Source organism: Larus michahellis, chromosome 5, assembly GCF_964199755.1.
Source record: "Larus michahellis chromosome 5, bLarMic1.1, whole genome shotgun sequence".
Lineage (NCBI taxonomy): Eukaryota > Metazoa > Chordata > Aves > Charadriiformes > Laridae > Larus > Larus michahellis.
In genome coordinates this window covers 41,383,276-41,411,095 of record NC_133900.1, presented here as the reverse complement: position 1 = coordinate 41,411,095, position 27,820 = coordinate 41,383,276, and the positions used below count along the sequence as shown (strand labels likewise).

Below are 27,820 nucleotides of genomic sequence, written 5' to 3'. Positions count from 1 at the left end.
AGGGTTTCACTATTTACAGCTACATTTCTCAGTATCTCAGAAATCTTGAACAATCTGGATAAAGATAAATTAAGTTTTACCTACAGTGCTAAAACCCATCTTCTAGGGAAAGTGTGTTCACTTGTTTCCCTTTCCCCCCTCTTCTGCTGTCAGCAGATGCATCCCTAAAGGTTGTATGCCAATCAAGTACTATTATTAGAAGACAGCTGCCAAACAGGACACCTGTCTATTTTCCTACACCTGCTTTTTGAGAACCCCTCTTCCTTCAAGATACAACTGCACCACCTAACCTTCCAAAAATTCTCAAGTATTTGTTGGGATGAAGTTTTCATTAAGGAGAAAGAAAGAGTGTGCACAAATGTGTGGATAACCTCCTAATGACCAAAATCCAAACTTTCTCCATTCTGAAGATTTAAGAATGACAAGTAATTTGTTCTTGTTGTAGAACTGTGTCTCCTCCTGAACTACAGATGGCTTAGTAGAACCCCATTTTACACTTTATTAGGCACGTGGAAGAGGAAAGTGCTAAATCTGAAGTAAGAAGCAAGTCCTCATCATGGAACATGATGTCAACATTCAGAAACCGAAGAGGAAAATAACTGCCCCAAGTTTTGCCATTGGTTAAGATCGATACCTGCAATACTCACCCTAATACAATTCCTAGTTCTTTTACATGCACTCTTGTATGTCCTCGCAGATATTCCGAAAGCATTTTGCTTTTGAGATACATCTCCTGTAGTCTATCCTCAAGATGCATTATGCACTGTAAACACAGACCAAAAACCTCAGAGTGGCTTTAGGAAATTTTACAGAAATTAAGCATATAATTTTAGCTTCTGTCTTTGCTAGAACATCTTTCAAACTAAATCTCCATTCCAAAATCCAGGAGAGGCAATTAGTTTTGCTACAGCTGTGCTAGGAACAGTAAGAAGTTACACTACACCCTCAATGGGACCCCCCTCAGAGAATTGGGGCATTCCAGCTTCCTTGGGCAGAAAGTTTATTGCACAAACTGCACATCCATTCTCCGCTGAAGTCAGCCACAGTGTTTCTGCCGACTTAAATAGTTTTAACCAGGTTCAAAGACACTCAAGACATCTTACTAAGAATCATATCAGAATACTTGGATGAAGATGTCTTTGTTATAAATCAGTGCTATTTTTTCTGAAAGACTCAGTTTAGACAACAGTTCCTAAAATCAGCACTCTAGCTCAAGGGATCTGCCATTCAAGAAGCTAACACTCAAGAAGCAGAAGACACCATCATCTTATTCATCATAAAGTTATAGCTCTCTTGCTCACTACTTTACTGTAGAAGCTAGATTACATATCCTTTTTAGGCATTTGTTTTTATTAGTCCGAGGTACTTCTAGTTTAAAATTCCTTAAACATTTGATGCTGTTTGCCAAAAGGTTCAAGTTGAAATACCAAATTAATCACTCCCCTTTTCTTTCAGCAGTAGCATGCTAGAAATGCATATTATTTTTAAATACAGTGACACATGGTAACTTCTCATACACCAACTGCAGAAGAGCAGATGAACCTTAGCTTCAGAGAGAGAGGGGGGTTTTTTTGGCAAGACAAGGTCAGTAGTAGGATGTCTTCTCAAGGTGAGTGTTCTAGACCAAAGGTACATTCAATTCAATATTCCTTCTTTCCACAGGGATGACCACTTCAAACAAGTTAAATTAGTTCAGCTTTCCAAACTCCAGGAGATGAAAGCAGGAGGTGCATGCAGAATCTCACATTATCAGAGGCATAATCATCCGGCAGGCGTAGACAGCAATTAGAAACAGTAGCAGCAAATTGCTTCAGGCCATTGTCCAATCTACTTTTCAGGTTGAATGAAAGCTATAACTATTAGAAATGAGATCCTGTGAAACCAGTTTTACTAATTAAAAAATAATGAGCAAAAAAAGACTCATAGGTAGCCTACCATGTATTTTTCTTATGGTCTGGAGCAAGATGAAGATTTTAAAAAGCGTGCTACATAGCAGTAGAATAAGAGCACCGTCACCAGTTGAGGAAAGGCAAAAGCTTTGTGAGAGTACTTTGATGTATTTGCTTCAAGCAACTTTTCACTCAAGTCATTATAATTGTGACACTTCTGATTCTAGCTGAAAGAGAAACATTCTTATCTCTTCCTTTACAGGTAACCCTAATGCAAAAAGCCTCCGAGCACTTCCTCAGTGGTTCAGGGGAGCAAGCAGTGATTCACAAAGTAGCAATTCAATATATTCCAATTCTAGTACTCGTGCTAGAGGATTATGGATTTTTATTATTTTAAGTTGTGAGGGAGCAAGTAAGGAAGAATCCCACATTATTCTAAAAGAGAGACTCTTTACATAAGATTATCTGCTCCTCCTGAATGCCAGCAAAGAATCAAAATGTTTTTCCCCATAAGCTTGGTGCATGAATCCATTTTGTTCAAAGTGTCCACATTAAGCGAGGTACAGAAGTTTGTTTTTTTTTTAATGTTAGCTTCCTCGGCAGCTTTTCTCATTGACTAAATGGAGAAAATAAACATCAAGTCACTTCTAAAAATAGAAAGATAGCTTGAAAAGAGTTTAAAGGTGAAAATAAAACTTTTTGACATATTGCTGACATGCAGCAGTGGTGATCATCACTTCCCTCTCACCCAGCATACTGCAAAGCTCTCTGCAGGATGGTTACCAGTCTGAAGTGCCACAACAAACATATCACCACTTGCCTTTCATTCAGTCTCAAATTGGATTTTGTTTTTCGTTGTGCCACAAAAAAACCAAAACACTTATTCATCTGAATAGTAACTGCATGCAAAGAAACATACGCTCCTAAAGGAAGCTTCAAACATACTGCATTATGCTCAACTCTGATCAGTATTAGTACATATGTTTTCATCAAAATTTAAATCAATACAGTCACTACAATAAAAGAGTCACACTTCTCCCCCTAGAGTTTAGTGGAACACTTAACTTCCGCGCACCGATGGTTCTGTTTCAGCAAAGTGCTGTAAAATCCACTGACAGAAGGATCAAAGTGTCTCCAATGTGGATTACAGAGAATTTACAAGCTACTAGCACTGTCACTTCCCTGTTCCTTTTTGTAAAAAAAAAAAAGGACAAAAAAACCCCTGAAAAACATTCCACCTCCAAACCCCTCCCACACCACACAAATCATACAGAAGCTGCGTACACAAACCCTAAGGCAACATCAGAAAGAACACTTCCGTTGCAGAATCAACTATTCAGTTTAAAAATGCCAGAATTTAAGGTGTTACTGTGCAAGTGCTAGGATGTAATTTTAACCAAAGTTGCATATTTTTCGATGCCCAGAAGAATCCAGAGACAACACTGACAGTGTACCCACATATTTTGCCTAGCACTTGACTTCCAGAACTTATCATAATCAATACCACCAATTTTATCCAAAACAGTGCCAACTAATACTATTTACATCTGTTCACATTTAGCTCTATCTTCCTCTTCTATCTGCTGGTACAGTCATTACACAGGCTTCCTACAAAGTTTCTTAAGTCTATCTGCTGAAGGACAAACCAATTCTGTTAACTGAAGAATGGGCCATTACCGAAAAACCACCCCATCTCCCCTCACCTACAATCATACACTAAAAACTGTATTATAATTACCACTGTCAGACTTGTGGGTAATTTGTAATTTTGTCATAATCAGCAAAACCAGCATTACAGATTTGCTATGATGAACTCTACTACTACTGAGGACAGGAAAGGATGCTGTGGGATAGGAGTATGCAATATATCAAAGTAACATCCCCTGCTGCAACCCACCCACCCCTAGGTGTTTTCAGGTTTCAGTCTCCTCCCAGCAATCCTATGGAGATACCAGGAAGGTTATCTGAGACAGCACTTGCTGACAGGGTTGGCTAAAATATGCACTAAACAGAAGGGTCAAGTAAACACGCAGAGTCACAATTATTTGATGAGGAGAGAAAAGAAGCATCTACTGCATGGGTTTGGACAGAAAGCCCAAGAATAGAAAGTTGTATGCTAGAAACAGGCTTGAGTAGATAGAAGCTTCAACAACATAAAGAGTACAGAAGTGCAGAAATTATACAAACAAAAAAAATAAAAGCCAAATTTAAGACTCCTAATCATAAACACACTAGGGCCATGCTAAAATTGTATAAACAACTTTAGTTTTGGCATATGTATTTCAGAGTAGTTAACTTTAATCTGATCCTATAGATGTAAATTACAGATAAAACAGTATCTGTTCCTGGACTGTAGCATGCATTCTTTTAAATATGTTGACCCAACTCTGCATTATTTCAGGCATTAGTTCATTGGTGTCACAACACCGCGTACAAAACTCTGTATTTACTATCGAAGCTAAGCAATTTTCATTAGCTTCAGTCTTCAGTAAAGAAATACTTACAAAGTCAGCTGGGACATTGAGTTTGTAAAGCTGTAAAATAGACTGCAATAAACCGGATACTTGACTTGAAACCAAAACATCCTTGCCTAACTTCATATTGTCCATCATCTTTTTCTGGCTTGTAGCTACTTGCACGTTCCATTTATCTGTATCTGCAATAATGCAGACAGCTTCTGCTATGGGCTCATCTAGCACTGGATGCTGCAACAGATACAAAATACAAACATGATGTGACACTCGTATACATTTCCACAACTCCGTTTGAGGTTCCACTTTTATTCACACTGAGGCAGGGAATAAGAAAGTGGTCCAATGAATGTTTTGGTCCAACAGGAAACCAAAGGCATCTCAAAAATGACAAGGAGTAGCAGCTTCAGTGACAGAGTTTACGTTCAGCAACACTGGGTCAGTTAAGTCATAACTGCCAATTTGATCAAGGCATTTAATTATGCTTAAGTAATGCTTCAAAATCACTATTCCAACATTTTTTTTCTTCAAGTATTCCACCTTCCCTGAAAAGATAAGTTTCTTCCAAAATGAAGAGAGTAATAATTATACTGGTCCAGTGATGGTGAAAGTATGTTTCAGAGCTACGTGAGGGATTTCACTATGCACGATCAAGGCAGGGTATGTATGAAAAGACAGTAACCCATTAGACCAATCTGATGTTGTTTAAAGTAGTTACATATACACACATCGCTGTTTTGGATAGTACATGAATTCATTCCAGCAGGATGATTCTTAATTGCTCTAGAGACAAGCTGTTCACCATTACTAGATAAACATTTAAAATTGCATACTAAGGTGACAGTTCCTTTAGTGAAAGGTTAGTTATAAATTAGTTATATAATTTAGGAGTGCCTAAAGTAGAGTAAGAACACGGCAAAGTTCTTACCTACTGACAATTACCTTCTGTAGTTAGTCATTTCTGCTACAGTCTAGTATAACATAGGCCTCCACAAGACTTCATCTCCCTTGCGACACATGCGACTAAGTGACAAAATAAGATGTTTCAACATTTTTATGAAATATAGATAACTGTCTGCTATTGTGACTGAAGAGAGAAACAGTTTGAGGGTTTTTTTCCTTGTTTGTAAATTGAAGCTGCAAACAATTTTCCTTGTGTTTATCTTTGAAGAGAAGCCTTAAGAGAGTATAAAAAAAAGCATATGTGATTGTTGCGTGAACAGGATTTGCACACAATGAGTTAAGGGCTTACATCTTTCAAGAAGGAAGACCCGTCAGGTGTTGCTGTTCAGAATAGAGAAGTAGAAAGAAACCTATTCAAAAGGACCTGCTTCTATAGATCTCAGTAATACCACAACTCCTAAAATGACTCAGAACGGTACTTAAACTCACATGCATTGCATGAAGTAGGTCTGCTAGTAGACACTGCTTGAGTTTTTCATCATTATTTATTCCATGCAGCACTAGATCAGGTATATACGTATGACAGTAACCACCTAGAAGTGATCTTCCAAAATTTTTCACACATTGACTGCTGATTGTATTTGACCTGAAATACAGAAATACAAAGCTGGTAAGATTCCTGCTTGACAAACTGCATTCAGATTTTACATGAATGCAAAGTTTATTTTATCACCCCTGCTTCTACTGAAAATATTAATCAACATTTGTACTCCAAATACATTAAGTAAACCAGTTCCTGGTACTCTTTGAAACAAGGATTTTAAAAGCTGAATTTTAACAATATATTAATTCCTTTAAACTTACGACAAGGCAAATCTACATGTATTAGAGCTTGTGGTATGTATGAGCTCCCCGTTCTGCATCTAACATATTTGCTAAATTTGAGTTTCCTCCAACTCAACCCAAGAAGCAAACCTTTTCTAGCTACCTTAAGCATCTGCAAGCTCCATGTGCACCTGTAAAGCTCAGAAGTTTTCAAATACGACACCGTTATTTATTTCAAATCTGTCTTTGATTTGTCAAATATGTCAAATCTAAAGAGTTATTGGTTTAAGCAAAGCTGAAGTTCTGCTTGTCCTCAGATGTTCTGTTTACACGTCTACATGAAATGTTGCAGGCAGTTTATATAAAAAAAGTTTGATCGCTTTTTATTAGACATTTGAAGAACACCTTTGTCACAAGACTTCACTATCTAAACCTGCTCCGTCTTGGCTTTCTTTTTGCCAAGTCTTTTCACAAAAATCCTAACCACATCAGTGTCTGTTATAGATTTGTTTGCAAGGCATTCAGTCAAGATCCCAGAGGATTTCAAACTTGAAACCCTGAACATCTCTAAAGTAGCTGCAGATTTTGACTCCATTTAGTTCTAAATTAATTAAAACTTCATTACCTTGGTAAAGGAAGTTCTACTTCTGCAAACTCTTCAAGTCTTTTGCTGACGTTATCATGATGCGCTTCCTCAGGGATACAACAATCACCTTCTTCATCACTAGCTCCAAGAGCACTGTCTGAACTCTCATTCCTTGGAATGTCCCCTTCAACTCTGAAGGAGATTTTCCTTCCAGCGTCCCCATAGGGGACATCTTTAGCACCTACTTTAGGGCAATCCTGTTTGACAGCAGAACCTACTTCTACACAGCCAGGGGAATAGTTATCCAGATTGCCAGAGCATAAAGTTCTAGTTTCTTTCAGGTTTGGCAATTTTACAGTTTCTATGTTATCTGTGGGCAAAAGTGGTTCACTAGATACTGTGTTCGCTAAATTCATTTCAGTTCCTTTACTTTCCATGTGTTTATTAAGTGTAGTCTCCTTCCCCTCACAAGGTGGGATTTGTGCAGAACAAACATTATGTTTACTGAAGGGTACAAAGGCAGCTTCACAACTTTCTTTTTGATTCTGGGAAGCATCCACAGTCAGATTTGTGGAACTTGAGGCACAGTGTATCACCTCCGGATTTTTTCTGAGTACTTTCAGATTTTCTTCCATTTCTCTTCTGTGGGTTTCTAAGTCTGACTCTGGTGATGCAGAACTTCCAATATGAAAGGTGACCTTTTCTAAGTGTGAACTCCTGTGGCCAGACCTTTCAGGACAAGGTAAGGCAGATGACCTACTAGACAATTGCTTTTCCACTTTTCTCTCATTCTGGTTCTTGTTCTTCTTCGCATCCATTATATCCTCTGATTTAGATGGATCATCAAAGTGGTAGGATACAATTCCTGTATCCGTGACAGTTCTTTTCCTACCATCAGCTGCTCCTTTATAGAAACTGCTAGTTAGACAGTCAATAGATGCTTCGGAGTTCTGACTGGCCTTTCCTATTGCTTCTCTCTTTTCTTTTGAAGATGCTGGGACAGCGTGAGTGCTTTCTGGGTCATGTACCCACTCTGCAACACCATTGTTCTTACTTCCATCGTTCTTTGGAGGTAGGATTGGAGGCACAAGAGCAGGTTCATTTTTAACAGTGACAACCACATAATCAGACTCCTCTACCTCTCCCTTTTCTAGCGCAGTTGTGATCTTGCTCCCATTTAGCACTTGCTCTCCTTCCCCAGCCTTCTCACTCCATGTCAGCTGATTTTCCTGCAGCTCAGAGCACCGAATGAAGTAAGTTAGAACATAGAGCAAGCGCTGCACCAACTCCTTGCGTTTTCCAACAATAACAGTTCGAGTCAATCTAACTGGGGAGCCTATGGCACCGTAGAGATCACCTATACAGGAAAACAAAAATTTCACATACTTATGTTTGGTTGTAATATAAACCATACTGTTTAAATTCAACACATTTTGAAACAGCATTTACTATGGACACAAATCAGACCATTAATTTCTTTCACAGTAAGTTCATAAAAGTTTAAAACAAAGAATAAGAAAAGTCCTCTAGCACTTCTTATACCTGGCTTGTGTCCAGAAGGGTTTTTGGTGGTTTTGTGAGGGATTAGCTGTTATTACTCAGTTTCTTTCTGTTCAAAGCCACTAAGGTTTTATTTAAACGAAGCTTACAAGATATTATCACTTGGAAATTGACAGAACAGGGGGTAAAATGGAATATAGATCTAGCTAAACTCTGAAGCCAGGTATACTATTTTTTATTTTTCTACTAATTTTCTTTCACATCAAAGTAATTCTGGTTTATTGCAGTCTTTTTGCTGTTAAACACAAGAATTTTCATACAGATAAAATCTAAGTTATATTTTTCAGGACCAATATATTAAAAGAGTTCAAAAGGATTCATATTAGCTTAATAAATAAGTTTCTGAAGAAGAGGCACATGCGCTTCTATGTACTTGGAGTCAACCTCACTAACATGAACATTTATCTTTGGCAGGGGGTGTCGGAGAACTAGAAAATATATTCACTACTTAAAATACAACTGTAATATGAAAGGTAGGTACTACAACATAATTTGAGTCCTCCCAAGAACTTCTTATTTGGTAGCTCATTTTTCCTGAAGAACTGCTTTTTTAACAAAAGTAAGGTCATGCATATCCTACTTTCAACATTTCTTTGGAGAGTGGTAACTACCTTCCAGCTGTCTATAATCCTCCATCAGCTGAAGGGTTTCTACTCCAAAGTTCTCGGAGAAGTAAGCATACATAGCCAATAAAGGAACATTTACTTGCTCCATCTAATAAGCAAACATTCACATGCTCTATGATGGGTTAATTCAAGAAATATTTATTACCCAGTTGAGTTAACTCAATTGTCTTCACTTGACACCCATTAGAGAACACCCACTAGATTGTCTTTGCCTAACCAAACTGTGGCTGATGGGAGACAGCCACCAAAAGCTCAGTTTTCTTTAGCCACTGTAAGCGTTCACCTTGAAAGCAGGCTTCTCTGGCTTGAGGCTTTATCAGCTACCTGCTATCTACCAGATTGTTTTAGGTGCTAAGTCCTTGTTCAGGGTTGCTCAAATGTTCCGTACCGAGTTTGCCACCAGGATTTTGTACTAGACCTCAAGAAACAAAACTAAATGAAAGTTATATCAGAGCTTCAGGTAGGTTTCTACTAAGGGCAAGGGGACATCTGGTTTCAACATGAGGAGACTAAAACAGAAAAAAAACCCACAACCCCAAACAACACATTTATGCCCAGAGCCCTCTTTGCCATATACAACATAAAAGGAATAAGGCTCCTGACTCCATTCCTGCAAAACAAGAATAAATGAGACAGTAATTCCACTGTCCCACACCTACTGTCTCCCCTGTCAAGATCTGCCATTTCCCATGATGCCAGCGATGCACTGCAGACGCTGCTGTGTGGTGACACCAGCGTGTTGTGTTCCCCCAGTTTAAAACACCCTTGCAACTAGCCCCATAGCCTAACATGCCAGCAAATTCATTCCTCAATAATGGGAAGAGGGCTTCAGATTACTCAGCTGGAATCAACCTCCATGCCTGGTGGCCCACAAGGACTAACAGTTTGGAAAGGAAATGATAAGATATCTTTTTCCTTTCGAGTTGAGCACAGTTGCTATGGAAATCAGATTCAGGCTTCATGTTCATTTGCACAATTGGCTTTTATATAAAACCAATACTAATAAGACAGTAGAAAAAGTCATTAGATTGAAGCTGATGTTTAAGAGACAGTTTTATGTCTTCCTGACAGTGGTACTTACAGTTATATATATATAATATGTAATGAAAACATAGGTCTGAAGGTGGAAAGACAAGTACGTCAAAATCCTTCCCTTAATAAAGTCATTTCCATTTTAAAGCACTAAGATCCATGATTTTTTTTATTCCTCCTCCCCCCCCCCCTTCTTTCTGAACAAGGAGACCAGCAGAGGGCAACATCTTACTTTCATTGTCAGTTACTGCAACCGCCTGATAATGGCTTTTGGGCTTTATAAAAACGAAACAAAATGAGAAAGCATTTTGAGTTCAGGCACTAAGAACTTGGCTAGGCCAATGCTGGTAGCAGCATACAGCCTGGGGAGGTGAGAAGAGAAACAGATTCTTGACTAGTCACCAGTGGTGGCTCCTGGGAGTGACCACAAGAGCTACTGCTAATCTTACGCCTCCAGTCCAGCTGGTTTTTATAACCCCAGGCCTGGCTCCATCCTCTACACCCTGAGCAAACTTCTATTTTCCCTTCCAAGTCTAATCCATTACTCCTCTGCATAATGTTTTAAAGACATCCTAAAACAGGAAACACTTCTACTACAACTACAGGGCCAAGATAGCAATTCTTAGTTTCATAAAGATCGCTGTGAATAACAAACATAACTGAGACAATTGTCAAGAAATACAACCAGTAGCACGTTCTAAAAGTCACATTATCGCTTTAGTATGCATGCATGTTATTTTACATGGCGATATAGTACATCAGTTAAAGTTAAGGCCGATCTGATGTCAGACTCACAGCTGAGCCAAGAGGAGGAATTTTCAGGGATTAATCACTGGCAGTATTATTCTCTCAGCTCTCACTCACCTACTCAGTTGACAGCAGTTATTTAATCCCCTGTATCAAGATAATTTATAAGCTATAAAATGTTTGTCAGAAAACAGCCTGAGGAGCTGGGCATAGAAAGAAAATCTCAGCCCAAGCCCACTCACGTAACTGTGAATGAATGGAGGTACTGCCAGTTGCCAGACTTCTCTGTTGTCTTGGTGTCCATCCTAGCTCTGTGAGAAAGAGATAAAAGGAGGTAGCCAGGGCAGTTTCAACTACAAAGGGCCTCCAAGGCCCAGAGAATTCCCCTCAGTCCAGCCTGTTCCCTCTTGTTCTTCCCAAACTGCTCAGATCATTCACGGCACTTGCTTAATGCTTCTATACTGTTACTTAACCAGGTAGTGTAACAGAGGACGACAAAGGACCAAGGAAAAGAGCAGAGCACTCAGGCTATGCAAGCAGGCCTCCAAATACTCTGTTTAATCTGTTAACAGGACATCTGTTGGTAGTTCTGCCCAGCTTACAGCAAGGCAAATCACCAAATGTGATCTGGATCATAAGTAGCTCTCAGATAAGATGAACGGATGCAAAAACGTGCTAGTTAGAGAAGTCTTTCCATTTCCTACTGACCAAGCTGTGCCCAGAGAGGGTTATATGGATGGGATTTTGCCAGCATGTTCACAGACTGTGATGTACGCTTCTCAGAGAAGGCCTTTATGGGAGGATGGTCAACCGGCATTACTGTTGGGACCCAAGCCAGATGATATGTCAGCACCGCAGTTAACAAAGCAGCAAAGAACCTAGGAAAAAGAACATGACCAAAGTAACACCAGCAAAAGAATATCCCATTAAGTGCTTTAATATATCCACATGCACTAGGAAGCACACAAGTTTTTTTTAAGAAAAAAGGGGTCGAGGAAGCTTACTGATTTTTGTTGATCTGTTCTATCAGAAACGTGAATTCTTTAAGGAAACGCTGGCATAGCTGATTCTTTTCCAGGGTGCTGGACATCATATTAAGCCACACAGGCTCTGCAATCCTTGGAACAGAATATAGGTTCCAGATGGTAACTCTGCTCAAAGAAAATTCCCAAGAAGTAAGTGTATTTGCAAGATTGAAATGTGCATGTTAATAAGTAGCCCCTTTCCTCTTCTATTATTCACTGATTTTTTTTTAATTTATTTTTTGTAAGACCTAGGCGACTAAAACTGGAATTTTTCTGGACTGACTAATTACTACTGTCCCAGAACACTAGTCTGTTTAATTCAGTGCACCAGTAACTCAGTATCTTCAAATATTACATATTTGTCTTCACTTTCTTGCATTCCCCTCTGTATTTTTCCTCAGGGAATCGATTCAGAAATCATTTTGAGGAGGGATAGAATCCATTTATTCATTACAGTGATTTGATTCCACATTCGAAACACCACAGAAACTCCACCCCACCAAAGCCTCGTCTCTCTCTCCTGGGCTGCCTTTCTTGGCCTCCTTCCTCTCTTAGGTACCAAAAAGAGAGGCTTTGACAGCAACTTTCTTGTCAGTTATACTGTTCAGCATCTATGGCTAGGAGCAGACAACTCATCTGCCTGAATACAACAATCAATCCACTCATCTGCACAGGCATTGGCAAAAGCCAACTCTCACTGAGATCTTAAAGACTTTAATTGACAGTCCCAGGTACAAGTGAATACAACAGAACTAATTTTACTCTCATTCTGAAAATGGCTGAGCTGGCTTTGCTGAAGTTTTCTAGAAAACATTTACCCAATACCCAAAACACAGAAAGTTCATTCACGCTAACTTCAAGACTGGCTAAATTACAAGACCCTGCATTCAGTTCCTTATAACTGGAAGTGATAAATGTCTTTAAAGGGGCATGAGAAGAGCTCTCCTTGTAATTCAGAATTACATCAACTCACCTGAATTCTCCCAGGGCATCCATGACACGGCTGATATAAACCTGCACTCTTTGGCTGGATTCTGCTATTTTTCTACATGAGATCATGGCCTTGATTAAGAGTTAAAGACACAAAACAGCTTCTTAAAGGATTCGCATTCTTCATCTTTTTAAGCTTCATTAACATGTCAAAATGATTAAGATCTAGCCCCAGTGCTACACAGACACCCAGGACAGCAATAGCTGCCAACCTCCCTCCACCTCATGAGACAATCCCTAAGACTGGACATGGGGAGAGAAGAGTTTTTTGAGAGAGTAGGGGGAAGACAGCAACGAACATGAAAGAACAGAATACCATCATTTCCACTGTCTCCATATCTCACCCACAGTGAAATATGGTAAGAAGGAAAGAAAAACACCCATGGCATAAAACTCTCCATTCTCATTCTGACTAGAAAAGAAACTGCACCTCTTTCTCAGCAAATGCTGAATTCCTACACTGGGCTCATTCCTACATGTGTAAGGAGGGAGGGAAGCTTGAAACCACATGCCTTCTCCCACTCTTCATCTATCAGATTCTAGAATACTTCATTCTGTTTGACACTTATTTTTTCACATTAAGCCAAGCTAGTATTCCGTACCTTTTCTATTGCATATTTCAGCTTGTTCATGTGAGATTCAAAAAGAGGAAAGTGAGAGAAAAAGAAATCCTGGAAGTTTCTCTGTGCTTCTTCTTTTTCTGGCAGAGAAAAGATTATGCTGATTGCAATTTTTTTCCTCCGAACCATTGCAGGATTGGAGCTGCAGCTTTCATCAGTCATACTAAACATTTCTTCAGTGGACCTGTAAGACAGATTTGTTAGGACAGTTACCTATATACTGAGAGGTAATTTGTCTTCTACCCATATCTATTTATATAGTAGAAGGTAATTCATTCTTAGGTCTCCTTTGACTGACTACATATGACTTTGCTGTCACCTGCCTGAACAGAGGACACCCAGTGTTTTGATGGATAAGACCTATGTTTGCTCAGGTAGGAGGAAGACAACCCCCAGAGAGGCCAGCTCCTGAAGTGGTGTGAATGAACACTTTCCTCTCAAACAGAGCTACTACAAAATCCCTCCTTCTGAAATTGTCTTTAAGGGAGATTTAAGAAAAGGGAAATGGAGACACAACATGCAAAATCATTAGCAAAAAAGCTTAAAGGTAATTTCAGAGCTGTGAACTGCATCCAGCACTCAAACTCCTGCCTAGGTGCTCAGCAGTATGTCCACGACACTCTTGAATCTGTATTGCTGCTTATGAGGGAAGTCGGGAAACATGCTACCTATACTGTTCCAGCATCTTAAGACACTTAACCATGCAAAATAAAACTTTCCATTTTAATTGAAGACAAAATGTCACCACTTAGTAATTACTGTGAAAACACAAACTTAACGCCTACAAATACACGCGTGCCTAGCTCAAAATTGGATATACTTCAGTTTAAAATGCTTTGTCTTCTGCTAAAAAAAAATAATAAACAGTGGCTATTTTGCAACCATTATTATTTCCCCGAGTTCTGTTTATTCACTGGATAGTTATGCCACTTTTCAGTATTACACATGGGTTGACAGTGGGATCAATACTGCTCAATATCTTCATTATTAGCCTGGCCTGTGGATCAAAACACACCTTCAGTGAGTTTGCAGATGATGCCAAATGGGGGGAAAATGGACAATACACTGGAGGGCACTGTCCAGAGAGGCTGTGGAATCCCCATCCTTGGAGATTTTCAAGACTCAATTTGACAAGTTCCATGGCAACCTGATCTAAATTTCAAGCTAGTCCTTTGCACAGGCAACTGATTTGGATGATATCCACAAGTCTCAGGCCAGGATAAGTTTTTCTGTGATTATACAAAAAAAGTGGCAATCCTTTCACCCTATTCCTCCATAAATGCTTGCAATGCACTGCTAGATATTGATGTTGCTGAATTTAAAAAACTTTTTCTTGCTTAAAGTTTCTTGATCAATTTCACTGAAAAAAAAACATCTTTAAAAAGTATATACATGAATGAGTAAAATAGTATGGTGAAAACGTCTTTTGGAAGCAAGTTTAATTGAATACACTGTTTAACTGAATACGCTTTTAATACACTGAGAAACTATAGGGGGAGAAGGGTAAGAACAGACAAGAAAGCCATTATAACGCAAATGGAGACTGTCAGAGCAGTAGCTCTCATGGAAATAGCTTGGTTTTGGAGTTTCTTTTTAAGTTAAGACTGCAATATCAGCAAGCGGTAATTAAAAGCTTGAAGGCTTTTCATATCAGAATTATCTTGAAACCGAGCCTGTGGCATTTATAGACCACTATGAAGCAATTAACAAGAGGAAAGCCTGAATGCTAAGCATTCATTCTCAGTTCATTCTAAAAATAAGCGGTTTACAGTTTAATTGGTTTGACAAAGTTAAATATACAGAAGTTTCTCATCATAGAGGTATGAGTCCAGGAATACAGTAAAAGCACACACAATAAAACCCCAGCAAAAAACAGCTTGTGGGAAACAAGAGTTCAAGACAAAAACATAACCTCATTTGAACTTCAGGAACTTGCATGCAGAGACACAAATTCCCAAGGAAGTTGGGAAAGGATGGTCAGTCAGCATCTAAGAAACATCACGAGCTTTTGTCCTGCTTCCCAGGAACCGAAATTGAAGAATTTAGGTCTGTGAGAGAAGCCTTTTCAACAAAGCTGCTGATCTAGCTTGCCTGCCAATTGGCTACATAGAGCTCCAGCTAGACATCTCATTTTCTTTGAGCTATTGGCCTAAAACATCAGTCACAGAGACTGTAAAATCTTGGCTGTACAAACTGAAGTGCAAACTCTGCTGCCACTGAAGTATTCAACCAGAATCCTACTGTTTCTCTAGCAAGTAATCATAAAACAAGTATCTGAAGAGGCTTTTTGGCTTAGAAAGAACACCAATTCAAGAGTAGTTCTAGATAGCGGAAATAATAATGTCGTGTTTCCAGTATCTTTCCCCAGAATAGATTTTCCAGTGTGGAAGAAACACAGCCTACTCCCTGCAGTGAACAGGCAGCCCAAAAAGCCTACTTTCCTCAGTGTTACAAAAGTAACATATTGTTTAGAGGGAATTTCTATTTGTGAAACTGGCAGCTTCTTAAACTGGGCTGAAATTATCTTATGTACCCTAAATGTTTAAACTTTTCTTTGCATGCACTGCTCTCAGGCTTATTTCTTTAGGAAACTAGGCTAAAAAGTACTTCAGTTTACTGAAAGCAAAATGTTTACTAGCTTATTCTCACCTGCAAGCATGATTTAGAAAGCATGACTGCTACATTAGCTCCACCACACAATTCTTCATGTTAACAATGATTTGGTAAGAATATCCAGGATAAAGCTTCAAGTGTTGACACTAGGGAAAAACTCTTTTCAAAAAGGTTTTGTTTTTGTTTTTTTTAACTGACCACATATTTTTAACTGGCAGCTTTTAAGCTTCTCTTAACTGAAAACACTAAAGAGGGAGAGGCGCCAAACAGTAGGAATTTCTTGTAGCTCTCCACTAATTCCGTGCTATCTCTGGGTGCAGGTGGATGAGTACATATGAGCAGATCATCAAGAACCATTTGCTATTTTACAACTGACAAGGGAAGAATTTGCTTATTAGCTATGAAAAGTCTGCTGCGTTCCATGCTTTGTTATGCCACTGAGCTACAAAAGCTAATAAAATTCCAAAAGAGAAGCCAAGCTTTTTGATCACAGCTCTTTTTATTCTTCCTGTTTTGGCAGAAGTCACATCAGGAACATCCTGTACCAGCCAAGAGAGTCGTCATGGGCTATTACTCCAAAATTTCAGTAACTGCTCACTAGTCAGACTTCATCATAGTATAATGTAATTACGGCAGCAGTGCCGTTATAATCTCTTTCATCTCAACAGGATGCTCCGCTCCTTCACATACAGTTTAATTTGCTTTTCAGAATGTGGCTTCAGACACAGCCTATACATTGAATGAAAATAAGTATATTTCAAATTGGGCCTTGCAGTTCATGTTCAGCCAAAACTTGGTCTTTCTTCATATTGGTAATCTTATGTAACATGCACAGAAGCTAGATTGAATTGAGAGCATTTAATAACAGGATTTGTCCTTTTAAAGAGAAGAGGCTTAAGCCCTATTTAGCTTAAATTACTGCCAAACAGCTGTTGTAAGAAAGGTGTTGCACTCACCACCTTGGAATAATTCCATTCTCTAAACTGGTTGTCTGACTTCGGAGCCAGCGACGTTGGTAGCTGCTAGAAGATGAGGATGAAGAGCTTGGAGATGGAAAAGGAGTGACCAGAAGACTGCTCAGAGATGCTATTAAGAAAGCAAGAAACCCCACATATACTGAATTAGAAAGAGCGCTGGTTGAATATTTTTCTTCATATTCTAACTGGGAACAAATTCCCACAAATACTGCTCTCACTTGCTGATCTTTTTCACATAACTTTACTTACAACAGGAGAGACAATTATTTTAAATTAATCTTGCTGCCTGAGAACATTCTTCTCTTATAAAGTCATAATCTTCCCTACTAGAACATAAAAGCCTTCTTATTCTCAGTAAAAGCATTCTATCCTGAGAGGTGTTGCCCGCCCCCATTACAATAGACAGATCTTCTGGCCTCCTTTTCCTACTTGGTGCAAAACCATCTTTCTCTTCCCTTGCTTTAGTAAAGGCTACAGACAGTTCTTTCTCCAAATTATAAATTCATTAAGAACCCAGAAAACGATGTAAACAAAGAATATCATTACAAGTATTCTTGCATTAAAGCTTGGGGCAAAGGCAGAAAGAAAACAGCTTAGCAGATGCAAAAAAATTTGGATTTATGGGTCACAAGGTGCCTATCTTTCAGGTGAATCACTGCAACCGAAGAACTGCAATTACAGTAGCAGGCAAACAAGACAGAGAGCAGATACCTGACCGAGCAATGCCGCTGTCTCTGTCCTCATTTTGTCCTCTGCTAGGCATATCAACAGGCGTGCTGTGTGCTAAAACAAACAGATCAGATCAACAAAAAGTATTACATAACTCACCATACTATTTGTCAGCATTTAAAAAAATGTTTAAGTTTAAAGGTCATAAAACAGCAAAGTTACATCCTGTACCATTACTCCAAATACACAGTATGGTGTGAGCAGAGGTGGCAGCAAACAGTATTCCCATACTGAGTATCACGTTACTAGACGAAGTTGGTTATTTGCCCCAGTCTGAAAACATCTCTAAGAAACTTAAGAATGTGAATAGTCTACATTATAAAAAATCAGATATGCTTTGAAAATGAGGGCTGGTGGTACCTCCATCTTGACTTTTTCTGTTTGCGGGCAAGATTGTCATTCTACACAGGTTAACATCATAATAAAATAGTCAAATACGAGGTCCACTAAGCTTCTGATTCATACCCCAAGCAGAGATTTACTATCCACAAAGCCTCACAGTAAGAAACATTCAGCCTATGTTGTATTACATTGAAGTGTTAGTAGCGCAGATTTACTCAAATTGTAGAGCATGCAAGATTTGCAAAGACTGTGAAGAAACTGCATTGGTATTCTAGTTCACATTTTTGCAATTAACAGAACTAATCAGGCCTAAGATCTACCCACCTGCATGGGTCATCAGTATGCCTGTAAAAGGAGACTTTACATAGTTTAAGTTTTGAAAGTTAAAGGAATTGATATTGTTAAAGAAAAAAAAAAACCTTAAAGCCTCCCAGACTTAGCTCAAGAATTAATTTTGAATGTCTGACATCAAATTAAAAAAAAAGTAGCACGAGGTAAGAGAAGAAAAAGCTGTGCATCAGCAAGACACCTGCACACTAGCAAGAAACCAGTTATAAGCCAGGAAACATAAGTTCTCTAAGAAACATAAGGGCTCATTTATTATTAAACACTGCATAAAAATACCTTTAAAATTAAAAACAGGAATTAGAAAAGAAATATGAACAAAAAGCAATTAACTTAGCTATTTTTTTGGAAGAAAGATTTTTAAGTATAAGCCAGATACATCTGTTGTCACTATTTTAGCCCTTTCTGTTTCTAGAGAATAATTATGTATGTCCTGCAAGGATTCAGAAGGAGCTGGATTTGTGTGTGCATATGGATGGGTCACACTGTGGCTGGCATTCCACACAAACCTGCAAAGAAAGAAGCACTGCGGATGAGCCGGAGGGGACCTCCTTCAGACACACCCTGCAGCAGTTTGCTGCTACACAGCTGTAACACACCTAGGAAACAAAAGCAACGTAGAGAAAATGCAATGCAAAAAAAGTAAAAAAAAAAAGAAAGAAGGCGATGCACAGAAAAAACCAAACTGAATGAACAGATGGCTTCATTGTCAGAAAGACATAGAACCTGGAAATATTTACCTAAATTACTTCCACTGCGACAGGTTCCCAAACCATTCTGATTCGAACTCAGCTTTCCCAGGCTGGGATCTTGGTTGATGTATTCAAAGCTATCTTGTAAGCTAAAAAAAAGGGGGAAAAGCCAGCATTCCTTAAGAACGTGATCAACAGGCATTAATACTAGCTTGAGGATTAGGCTCATTTAATGGAAAAAAAGAAGGCTGAAGATTAACTTTACAATCAAACTCAAGGATCAGTAGGTTTTCCGAATGTCACATTTGCGACTCAGCTTATTCACATTTGACCATTTTTGGGACAAGGAAAAAGGGAACAGACGATAAACAGTGTCTCTTCTGTCACTATTGAAGGAAACAGAAGTGGGGTACAGGGACACAAAGCTTTCTTAACACATACCCCTTCTTCACCCTTCTGGCAGCAGGAAGAGACACAGGCTTTGATGGTCCAAAGCACCTAACCTCTGAAGCTTATTGCATGTCACATGCAAATTAAGAAGCAGAACTCTAAGAGATTTTATTTTTTAAACTTGGGTGGCCTGGCAGGGATCTATCAAGAGAATCCTTCTCCACAGATGCCGTTTCTGATTTCCTACTAGACTTTTCCACTTTGGTTAAGTCAAATTTAGAAGCAGTGACAGAAGGACTACAAAAGGAGAAAGAAGGAAAGACGACTGCATTGAACACGGGAGGAAAAAAAAATAAAAAAGTGTTCTTACTTATTGTTGCTTCCACTGAAGCTTCCTACCCTGGCTGAGAAGACTTTACTTATCATCAGCTGTGGGGGAGAGCTGAAAGGATAAACAGTTATTTCAGTGAGTCATCAATTCCAAGTGCCTGACAGGAGAGCGCATCACAGAAAAGGACACTCACCGTATATAGTGAATTTTCAAGGTGGAGCCTTTGTAACTCATTGCCACTGAGCCAAACATCATTTCTCCAAGCATGTTGACATCAGATGCTGGTCTGGTGTACTACACAGACAAGAAGAGGGGAAGAGCAAAGTCAATAATAACTTGGCATACTATTTCAATTTAATATAGCGCCACAGTGCTACATTTTCAATTGTGAACACAAATAAGTTCTGCTTTCCCATGCAGACTAAGATCCTGCATGGTTCTAACATTCTGAGTATAAGTACAAGGGAGTACAGCTGGAAGATGTACTCTGTTTTGCTCACTAGATGGGCATTATTACCCTTGTTCCAGGGAGACCTTCAAAGGCAAAAAAGAGGAAAAAAAGATCTACCACATTTCCAAAGAATCATTCCCATCAGAGTGTTTGATGAAACCTACAGGTGTTCACAGGATTTAGATTCTGTGGTCAGGATCCCCAAGCATTAAACTGTCTTCCTCATTCAAATGAGTATGTTCTCCTTCCCTGCCCCTATAGAAAGCTTCTTGGAAACACTTTTGATTGGAAAATAATTTGCGAGGACTGTGTTCCTAAGTATAATCAGACTGATTTCTGATTTTGTTTCAGACTGATTATCAATAGCAAATATGGAGAGAAGTTTGTTAATTCTGAAGAAAATTGCTTACCTTTAGTTAAATATAAGTTTTTTCTACTTTAATCTATACATGCTTCAAATGACATTTTTCTAGATGAAATGTTTATGCTTTTATTGAGAAACAGCAGAATATCTGAAAAATAGTTCTCTTAAAAATTTTATTTTATAGTAAGACAGGCTAAAGGGACTTCTAGTATACCACGTTCAACAGTTCCTTCAGAGCTGACCTGAAGCATAGGTAAACCTCTTTCAAAACAAGAATGGTATAGTGTTTTTTATGACCATCACAAATAATAATGCTATTGAATACCTTTCGTAACTTTTTGAAAGACAAGACCAAAATAGACCAGAAGGTTAACGTGTACCCACATGCTCCTACTCTACAAGACTTTAAAGATAGGGTGGATATCTCAAGATTAACATTAACTTGTAATATTCTGGAAGTATAACTAGTCATTAAATACATGTAAATTAAGGCTTTTATATGCAAACTTCTTTAGTAAAACAGATAAATACAAGCAAGAAAAATAATGAACATTACCTGATACTTCGGTATCTGTTCTTTGACATTTTGCATACAGCTTATTGAGGGACTATGGGAAGAAATATTGTTGTTCCCATTGCTTGCTTGACAGTTCTTGGCAGAAGTCTTTACAGAAGCATCCTCTGCCATTTTCTGTGTAAAAAATAGAGCAATATGATGAAAACAAAGCAAACATGAGAACTCGCATCTGTAAACATACCACGGCAAGATTTTTCTTAAACTACAGGTAAGAGACAGAAATAAGAGACACTCTTACTTGGTTCAAGAACTATGTTTTAAACGGTTTTTTCATAATACCACATGTAGTCAGAGTAATTAGTCAAAGTTCCACTGGAAGATCATTCCCAATTGTTCTAAATTGCTCTGTGTAACATTTGCCAAAGTTTATGCAAACAAAATCTCATCTTATGAGTTGCTTACAAACCAATTTCTGTTATCATTTGCACAACTAATCATTCAAATTACATATAACTTTTGCTTCCCAACCGATTAACAGATTTCTTAAACAGAAGAATAACCAGCAAAACCAAGGGGTGAATAATGCATCGTTTGGTAGAATTACCAAGTTAAAAAAAAAGAAATCTATTTCTTAAACCTGTAAAGAAGTTGTGTAAGAAAAGAAAAAAAGCAAGCAAATGAATACTTAAATTCAGATGACTTGAATTCAAAGTTTACTCTCAAGTCACTATGTTTTAACAACCTCTTAGAACTGATCAGAAGGGTGTAAAGGAAGTCTCAGAAAGATACCAGTTACATTAATGCTATTTGTACATGTTTCATAAGACAAGCTGCATTTAATTCATTGGGATTTGCTTAATAAAGTTTTCTTGAACAAAACTTAATGACTTTCTTGTTTCCATTGATGGCTTCTTCCCGCTCCTCCCCTCCCCCAGTTTGAATGTCCATTAGATGTCAGTTAAGAGGGCCACATTATTTTGAACATACTTCTCACATGCACTTGAAATGGTTTATACGAAGGGAGCAAAACCCTAACCTTGCAGCAATGAAAACTGATCAGAAAGTTTTTAAATATTTAAGAAATTAAAAATCCCTTAATGCACATACATTTAATATGCATTAATGTACACATTCATTCACGTAGTGCACATTGGAATGAAGTGTATTTTTTTAAGCCTCATTTTGTACCAGCATGGTTTAGCTCATTGGGAACATGCATTGGTAGAGATCGACTAAATTTTTTTAAAATGTCAACAAAGGTACATGTAGATAGTTTACAGAAAAAGCAAGCAAGCAGGCAAAAGGAAACAGTAATAACCTAGACACTAGTAAAAAGCGGCCATAGCCATATTTTGGGCTCAGCAAGACAAGAAAGGAATGATAACAGGAAATTAAATGGAAATAGAAGTAGAATCCAATATTCCCAAGACTGATTTTTAAGATAAACACTTTGAATACTACAGTACAGTAACAGTAGTAAGTTTTGGAATACTCAAGTCACAATGACCAGATGATGAAACGGGCAAAAGGAAAGATGCGGAAGAAAAACAGGAGGCGGCCAAGAAAAGGGGAATAGATGATCTGTCATTTTTTGAAAAGTTCAGTTTAAACTAAAGTGACAGTACAGCTCCTTTACCAATTTAAAAACAAGCCTACTAGCATGTTAAAAAAAGTAAATTCCTGGACTTCTATATTCTATCCTATATTTGCACTCCTTTTGTGCATTTTTTCCTGGCATAGTATTTATGTGCTACTGCTTATCTAATCCCATTGTGACTGTCATTAAGGGTTTAGAAATGCACCAGGGTCAGTAGTCACGTGCTGAATAAGCTATTGACAAAAAATGCCCAATAAAAGTGGTCTGATATATGCCATCTGCAGAAAGAATCGGAGATTAGATTAAGAACACTGAAAAGAAATGCAGTATATTAAACAAACACATGGTTAAATGAAATACAGACCTGCTAGTTCCCCCAAGTAAGTTTATTGCATACTTTAGAGACAATCAATGTATTTGAATATTCAATGTGAATAAGATTTATTGTATTTCAGGAAAACAGATAAGTGCACAGTAAACACACACTTTCTTGACTTTACTTCCAACAGGACTGAGCTTGAGACTCATTTTGCCTAAACTTTAAATGAATAACATTTTAGGCTCGCTATTTGATAACACACCAAATAAATGACCAAACATTCAAGATCACTTTTAACATCTATGTGTTTGCATGCCATTCAAAGTGCTCTGACTATTCTAAAAGGGCACCTAGACCCGTGACTGGCTAGAAAACAGATTATAGCCTGTATTGTGGGTTATGAGGGAGGTTATAATCTGTTTTATGTAAACCTTGCATACAGTTCCTGATAGGACATTTTGTAGTCAACTTTTAGTTTAAAGTATTCAAGCAAGTGGAATAATTTGAGTATTTCAATGAAGTCAGAAATATATTTCTTCTTCACATACTGTGTGTTTTTAACCAACTTTAAGATACAAAGGAATGACCTTGATGGGGGGTGGAGGGGTAGGGGGGGTGAGGAGGGAGGGAGATGAAAAGGAGAGCAAGATTAACAGACCAGTCTGACCCATTTACCCTCTTAAGCACATGATCAGTCATCAGCTGATGATGCTCATCAGTCTTACTGATTTGGCACAATGGTGTATTTGCAGTGTGACTAAAATAGATATTGCCGGTTTTTAAGCATCTCCATAAGTAAATTCTACAAGTCACAAGTATTTGTGTATAGCTTGTGATTCTACAATAAACCATGCTAGTCTGACATGCTGAAGTTGCTGGTTGTAACAAGGGCTCCAGAACAAACAAAAAATTGAAATAATTCCACATAGAAGAGAAACACAGAACTAGTAGTAAAAAGAAAAAAAGCAAAACAACAAACAAAACTACTACAAAACACTATTGTTTTACTTGTCTTAAAATCACTTAAGTTTGCTCAAAGCATTACTCCAAAATTTGTGTGCCTGGTGAACAGCAAAAAGAATTTTCATCTTGACAGCATCTACTCTTGCTTCTACACGCGTCACCAAAACTTACATGGCTGTATATTGCCATGTGTTAGTCTTACGCATTACAGCATGGTTAGCCAAAGCTGAGTTGGTTTAATTCACATAAAGCCAACAACTTTACCAATCCAAACACCAAAGGAAGACAAGCACATTTACAGACATGCTAGACATCACTGGAACAATGGGGCTGCACAACCAGGGCTAAAACCAAAAACCAATCCTGGTCAACATTAGAAAAAGCTAGGAAATACTGAGTTTAAAGGGGTGTAGATTGCTTTGCTTGAAAGCAAATCAGACCAAAGTTGTTAAGTTTCAATGCCATATCTCTATTATAAACACCAAATAACAGATATGTGTTCATAGGCTTTTTGGAATCTAACACATTCTTGTTGCAGCTATCACAGAATTAAGATCAAGTGAAGGATCACAAATAAGATTAGGAAATTGACGCTGTCATATTAAAATTCCTGCTTTTGGGAAGGGAAACAAAAGGAAAATAGGACAAAAGCAAAATTAGCATTTCATACCTGAACCACAGCTTCATCAATTTTGCGGACCGCTTTGGAATCAAATAAGACCTGTCTGCCCCTCCTCTCACAGTCTTGGTAAACTATCAGGCGGATTTCATTCAAGTCAAACTCTGAAGAGGACCAGCTGCAGATTATGAACACAAGATGTTAAAATAGTGTGCTTACTGCTATGCAGGCTTATTTAAGTGAAGAAACAGGTATTTGACAAATACATTTTTTACTCAGCATTTACAAGAATCAGGCTGTAACCACAGAACTCCGACCGAAAAGGAAAGGAGCACCTAAACCCAGGGTCACTCATACACAGGCAGGTACAGACAGACCAATTTTCATCCAACGTTTCTTCAAAGTTTTCCAGAAAGGGAACACAAGACTTTGTCTCAGCAACCTGCTCCAGGGCTTAACTACTCTTAAATTTATTTCCTTCTCCATACACAGTCCGGGTCATCCTTCTTGCAAGGTAGGTGTACTATTTTGTGCAGTTCTCTCAGCGGTGATAAAGAACAATGGATTACCATCCTCTTTACTATAGCCTTTCACAAGCTTAAGGCTTTCACCCTCCCTCTCCCTTCTCTCCTCTGAACACCACAAACCCAATTCCTTTTGACCTATTCCTGTCAATATAAGTTACAATTTTTCCAAAGTTTAATTCTTGTAACTGAAAGACAAGGTATGTGTTGTTCCATTATTTTTCCCCTTTTTCTGAGATGTTTCAGGGTTTACAGAGCAATCATAGATTACCGAGACTTGATCTCTGACTATGACGAAGCTCAATTAGTAGATGAAACAAAGATACCACTGAAGATTCAACCTGAATTAAACAACTCTCTCCAGCCAGAATTTGCCCGTTCCTCAGAGATACACCATGGCACACGACTTGCCTCTTTGCACTACTGCAGGAGGTTTAAGAGCACAACTGATCATGGCTGCGGTGGCAAAAGACATTATTTCCTAATTCCAAAGGGAGTTGGTCTGCATGTCAGAGCATAGAAGTTTGGCTTTTCATGTTATGTAGCTGACATGCTGGAATTAATGGAAAAAACCTACTGCTGCATAAAGCAGTGGTACACAGCACTGGTGCTCAGTCCTATTGCCTCATCCCTGACCTGGATGAACTGCATCTAGGGGGTAAGAGTACAACAGTTATTAATAGTTGTTGGTTTAACAAATTGCATAACAGACTTCAGTCAAGGCCACACTGATCTCCCACCTAAAAGGATGTTTCATTTAGGAATTTTCCCAAACTACGCCTTACTGAAAGGTGGAGAATTGAGGGAAGAGCACAAAAACTCTGTACAGCTGAAAGACAAGAATTTCTGAAGTTATTTCTTTTATTCCATGCTCTCTTAACAGCCATAAATCAATAGTGCGGTAAACACCATCAATTCCTGCTAGAGTCAGTAAGGTAACCATGGGCAACTGCCTTAGGAACACACTTAGAGACTTGCAAATTTCAAATCATTATAAATAAAGCCAGCTTCATTTCTTCTTTGTGCTTCAGCTTGCATTTCAAAGATAACTCCCCTTTCTATGTAGATAGAAAGAAAAATAAGCCTAAATAGGCACCTTTTTCAAAGCTGAGAGACCTCATCAATCTGGCAGGTTTTATTCTATTTTTAAATACCTTGGGACAGAATAAGTCAGATACCTATCTCCGTTGTTAGGTAATCTGATACAAATATACTCTACATACATAATACAAGGGTCCAGTACACATCAAAGCCAGATCATGGAACGATGCTGGAGGCTGTTTTGCCATCAACAGAGAGGAAACTTGTCAATGCGTTTGTAATGTGTTGCCTCCAAAATGCTAGGAGTGCCAGGCAGATTTCTTTTCAAGTCTCCCCTTTCAAAGAGAGTCACAGCATTAAGTTAACCTGCATGAGATCAGACCCGATACCATTGTTGACAGTTGCCCAACAAAGATCCTACACACCTCACATATACAGAGAGCTGCAACTACACCATCTGCTTTAAAAGTCTGTTACTAGTTTCTCAGCCCACTGCCTGCGCAATGCTATTACAAAATCCAGTTATACAGAATGCAAGAGAAGTCATAGCCATCAGTAGACTTCATTCTAGTCTGCTACGTGAATCGGACGCTCTTCAGTACCAGATACACTGATACCTCTTCAGTTATACAGCCACCTATTTACTTACAGACTTTCTGCAACAGACAATACCTGAAGTAACTATGCTGCTTTCTTGAGAAGGCCATGGGTCTTCCCTCCTTTTAACAACAAAGAAAAGGTACATCTCCATGGCCTTAATTTGAATTGTATCCAAGAACAAAGTCTGACTTATCTTCAGGACTGGCACAGCAGGATCTGTAGTTCAGGCCACAGGACTGCAAGTCTAAACTCAGAAAGATTCATTTCAGGCACGGATTGAGCAAGTCCAGCCCTGCATCTGCCCACTTATGCTAAGAGCATGCTCAGTACTTTTGTGGCATGAATTTAGGTTTCCTTATGAACAGGTGAGCTCCCACATTCTTCACTAAAGCAAACTTCATGTTGTTTGCATGGTGCCAACTTCTGCATAAGACATGAATGGGGTTTTATAACAAATGCTGAAGCAGAATCCAATTTAACAGCCTGCTGAGATGCCTTTTCCACAGAGCATGCTAGGAATTAAAGATTGCTGTAATCTTTCAGAACTTCAAATGGATTTTAGTACCAGACAGCAACAAGCTAAGAAGTTACATAAAATCTATTATACAGAGCTTTACGTGGCTAATAGATCAAATCCAGGGAAGTAACTGCAGATAGCACTTCTTACAGTATCCTCACAGTATTACCAAATATCTAACGTATGTTTTAATGAAGTCTTTGCTTACAGGCTTTGAATTACCCAGAATGCAGATGCAGTTCCTGCAGCAGTCCTAGATATTACAGAAGATAAAACCTCATTCAATAAGATCAAGCAGATCTATATGCATGTTATACAGCCATATAAACCCATAGTTTCAAGACTGGTCAGATGAGTGCGATGTTTTTCTCCCCATCACAAAAGCTGGTGACCAGACTGCTTACAGTACTTCCACCCTTTATTGTTTAAGTCAGCTTGTATAACATACAGCCCCCAAAACAGGGACAGTGGGAGTATTCAATCATCTCCTAAAAGCAGAGTGTTGAAGAATACAGACAGCACACAGAATCATTGATTAGCTCCATTTTCACATGCATCAAAGCCAAAACCCCAAACCTTACTTATCTCTCTATCAGCTTCTTGTTTATTTAGCAA

The 27,820-nt window shown here is 38.5% G+C and overlaps 1 protein-coding gene across 5 annotated transcripts in view; it reads right to left on the bottom strand.

Moving 5' to 3' along the window:
- Window positions 1–27,820, bottom strand: part of FNIP2 (folliculin interacting protein 2) — a 51,645-nt gene that overhangs the window by 4,496 nt on the left and 19,329 nt on the right. For 2 of the 5 annotated variants that reach the window (XM_074589755.1, XM_074589754.1), the window contains exons 2-16: window positions 24,575–24,701; window positions 21,065–21,199; window positions 19,887–19,987; window positions 19,733–19,804; window positions 18,790–19,121; window positions 17,576–17,647; window positions 16,844–16,973; window positions 13,257–13,458; window positions 12,638–12,726; window positions 11,644–11,790; window positions 11,348–11,517; window positions 6,714–8,031; window positions 5,753–5,909; window positions 4,394–4,594; window positions 648–763 (exon numbers count right to left, since the gene is read on the bottom strand). In XM_074589755.1, coding sequence (XP_074445856.1) covers window positions 648–763; window positions 4,394–4,594; window positions 5,753–5,909; window positions 6,714–8,031; window positions 11,348–11,517; window positions 11,644–11,790; window positions 12,638–12,726; window positions 13,257–13,458; window positions 16,844–16,973; window positions 17,576–17,647; window positions 18,790–19,121; window positions 19,733–19,804; window positions 19,887–19,987; window positions 21,065–21,199; window positions 24,575–24,701 — 3,369 coding nt within the window. The remainder of the gene's footprint in view (window positions 1–647; window positions 764–4,393; window positions 4,595–5,752; window positions 5,910–6,713; window positions 8,032–11,347; window positions 11,518–11,643; window positions 11,791–12,637; window positions 12,727–13,256; window positions 13,459–16,843; window positions 16,974–17,575; window positions 17,648–18,789; window positions 19,122–19,732; window positions 19,805–19,886; window positions 19,988–21,064; window positions 21,200–24,574; window positions 24,702–27,820) is intronic. The other 3 variants (XM_074589758.1, XM_074589757.1, XM_074589756.1) reach the window with 2 other exon arrangements.